Source organism: Mandrillus leucophaeus, unplaced genomic scaffold (genome assembly GCF_000951045.1).
Source record: "Mandrillus leucophaeus isolate KB7577 unplaced genomic scaffold, Mleu.le_1.0 Scaffold36, whole genome shotgun sequence".
Taxonomy (NCBI): domain Eukaryota; kingdom Metazoa; phylum Chordata; class Mammalia; order Primates; family Cercopithecidae; genus Mandrillus; species Mandrillus leucophaeus.
The window spans coordinates 5370351-5372354 of NW_012103809.1; the positions used below are offsets into that span (position 1 = coordinate 5370351).

General features: G+C 39.4%; 1 protein-coding gene across 2 annotated transcripts in view; it reads right to left on the reverse strand.

Annotated features, from left to right (window-relative positions):
• The window catches only part of ADTRP (androgen-dependent TFPI-regulating protein), a 67889-nt gene extending 66100 nt beyond the window's left edge, over window positions 1-1789 (reverse strand). Inside the window, exon 1 of one of the 2 annotated variants that reach the window (XM_011989661.1) lies at window positions 1221-1789. In XM_011989661.1, the coding sequence (XP_011845051.1) occupies window positions 1221-1373 (153 nt within the window). In that variant the 5' untranslated portion in view covers window positions 1374-1789. The remainder of the gene's footprint in view (window positions 1-1220) is intronic. The other variant, XM_011989660.1, reaches the window with a different exon arrangement.
• Window positions 1790-2004: the final 215 nt, after the last annotated feature.

Here is a 2004-nt window from a genome sequence, read left to right on the forward strand (position 1 = left end):
GTCCTGACTACAGACACGTGTTGACTGTTTTTCACAGAAAGCCAATAGAGACACAGAACTTAAGGGTGTGTGTGTGGTTTTTTTGTTATTGTTGTTGTTTACTGTGGTACTCCTAGTTCTACAAAAAACATTTTTTGTTTTGTTTCTGTTTTTTGTTTTTGTTTTTTTTTCCATAAAATTCCATGATTGAAACAGGCAGTCACCTTGAAATTTTCAAACACACTAGAGCTGTGTTCAGAGTTCCAATTTTTCAGGCCAAAATCAAGAGGCAACTAACCAACCAGTGAGGAGGAAGCAGCCCCTTCGGGCCTCTTCGATTTTAACTCTCTCCACTTCCACCTCCTTAGCTTTTCAGAGTGTCACAGTTTCTGATCACATACATTCTCTGCTTGTCAAATGAGGATTATGATTCTGAAAACAGATGTTTATGTGGCACCCAAGATTTTAGTCAAAAACCTCAAATATTAATTCACATCCCCAAATGATTCCCCATTCTTAGTTTTTAACTTTAAAAGTTTTTTTTTTTCCTATTCCTCAAATATTTTTCGTAATCCGCTTTTCTCCCATTCATTCACACTTCATCAGAATGCAGTCAGCCGGGTTAGGAAGACAAGAAAGGATTAAGTCATAAGCTTGGTTTTTAAATAGTTGAAAATGTGTATTTGCCATTCGGTTGGGTGATTTGTCCTTTAAGATGGAGCCTGAACCTATAAAAAATTGAGGTGGGAGCTGAACATGGCAAAATGTGTTTGCTTTTCTTAGATAAATCTGTTAGTCTGTGTGTGCTGTAAAATGGCATTATTCCTTCATTGGAAATTACACTTCCTACACAACATACGCCACTCTGCCTTCTCTTCACAGACTTCCCCAAGCAAAGTTCAAAATGCCTCCTGCATTTGTGGTTAATCCCACAGTGAAACCATTAGCATGGTCCCAATTTTGAGCACATCTGAAAAGAGCTCCAAGATGAGATTTTTTTTTTTTTTTTTCAAGAGAGCATTTAACAATGAGAAAGCACAGAAATGTAAGCATAGATCATTTCCAAACTGGGTTTATCAGAGTAAATTGTTAAGTAAACGAAAAACCCAAAACTCACAAATGGTGAAGAAGGAAGACAGATAACAAAAGTGTGTATTTAATCAAATCCAAAGATGTTATGTGTAGCAGCCCTGATATTCTAGAGAAATGGATCGGTTCCTGGTACGGCCATATGGACTTACCAGATTAAGCAGCGTCAGGTATTTCCACCTTGCACCGTTTGCAAAGATTTTGGGTTTCCCTTTGTCTTTTCCTTCCTGTGAGATGTAATAATTGAGGAAAGTATACCAGCTCAGAACAAGGAAGTGGTATATGCATGTAGAAGTCTTCGTCATGGCTAGTGCTGACCGGTGCACGGTGAATGTCTTGAGTAGTTTCTGGCGTCCTTCTGTGGGTCAGAGCTGAAGTCCAACAGCAGGCCTGTGAGCTATAAACCACACCCCTCTGGAACTGAGAGTTCCAACACCGGCTGAATTTGGTTCTGTTTTAAGCTCCTTTCCTGAAAAACTTCAGAGACAGGATTACTGCTGTTTTTCAGATGCCTGCATTTAGATAATGATAGATAATCTGTAGATTTGCATAAAATACAACATGTGGGCTTTGAGAAGGGCAGGTAGCAATCAATGCAAGAGCTGCACATTGTACCGTTTGACTAGGGCCCTGGGGCAGGGGGCATGGTTAAATGAAGTAATCATGAAATAGTAGGAAAATCTAACAAAATACTACCACGGCTGTATTCTCTTTTCTTTTCATTTGCATATAACAAGGAAGTTGCAACCTTATCTCTTGAGAAAAGGAGGAGCAGGTTGATAAACCAGATCATGGGTGTGTTTAGGGCATGAACAGTAGAAAGGAAAAGTGTGTTGTAATTTTGCTCCTGAGGTCTCTGAGATTCTAGAAAGTCTGCAACAACCTTTGATCCCCCAGGGAGCAGTTCCAACGGTTTCTTTTCTTTTCTTTCTTTCC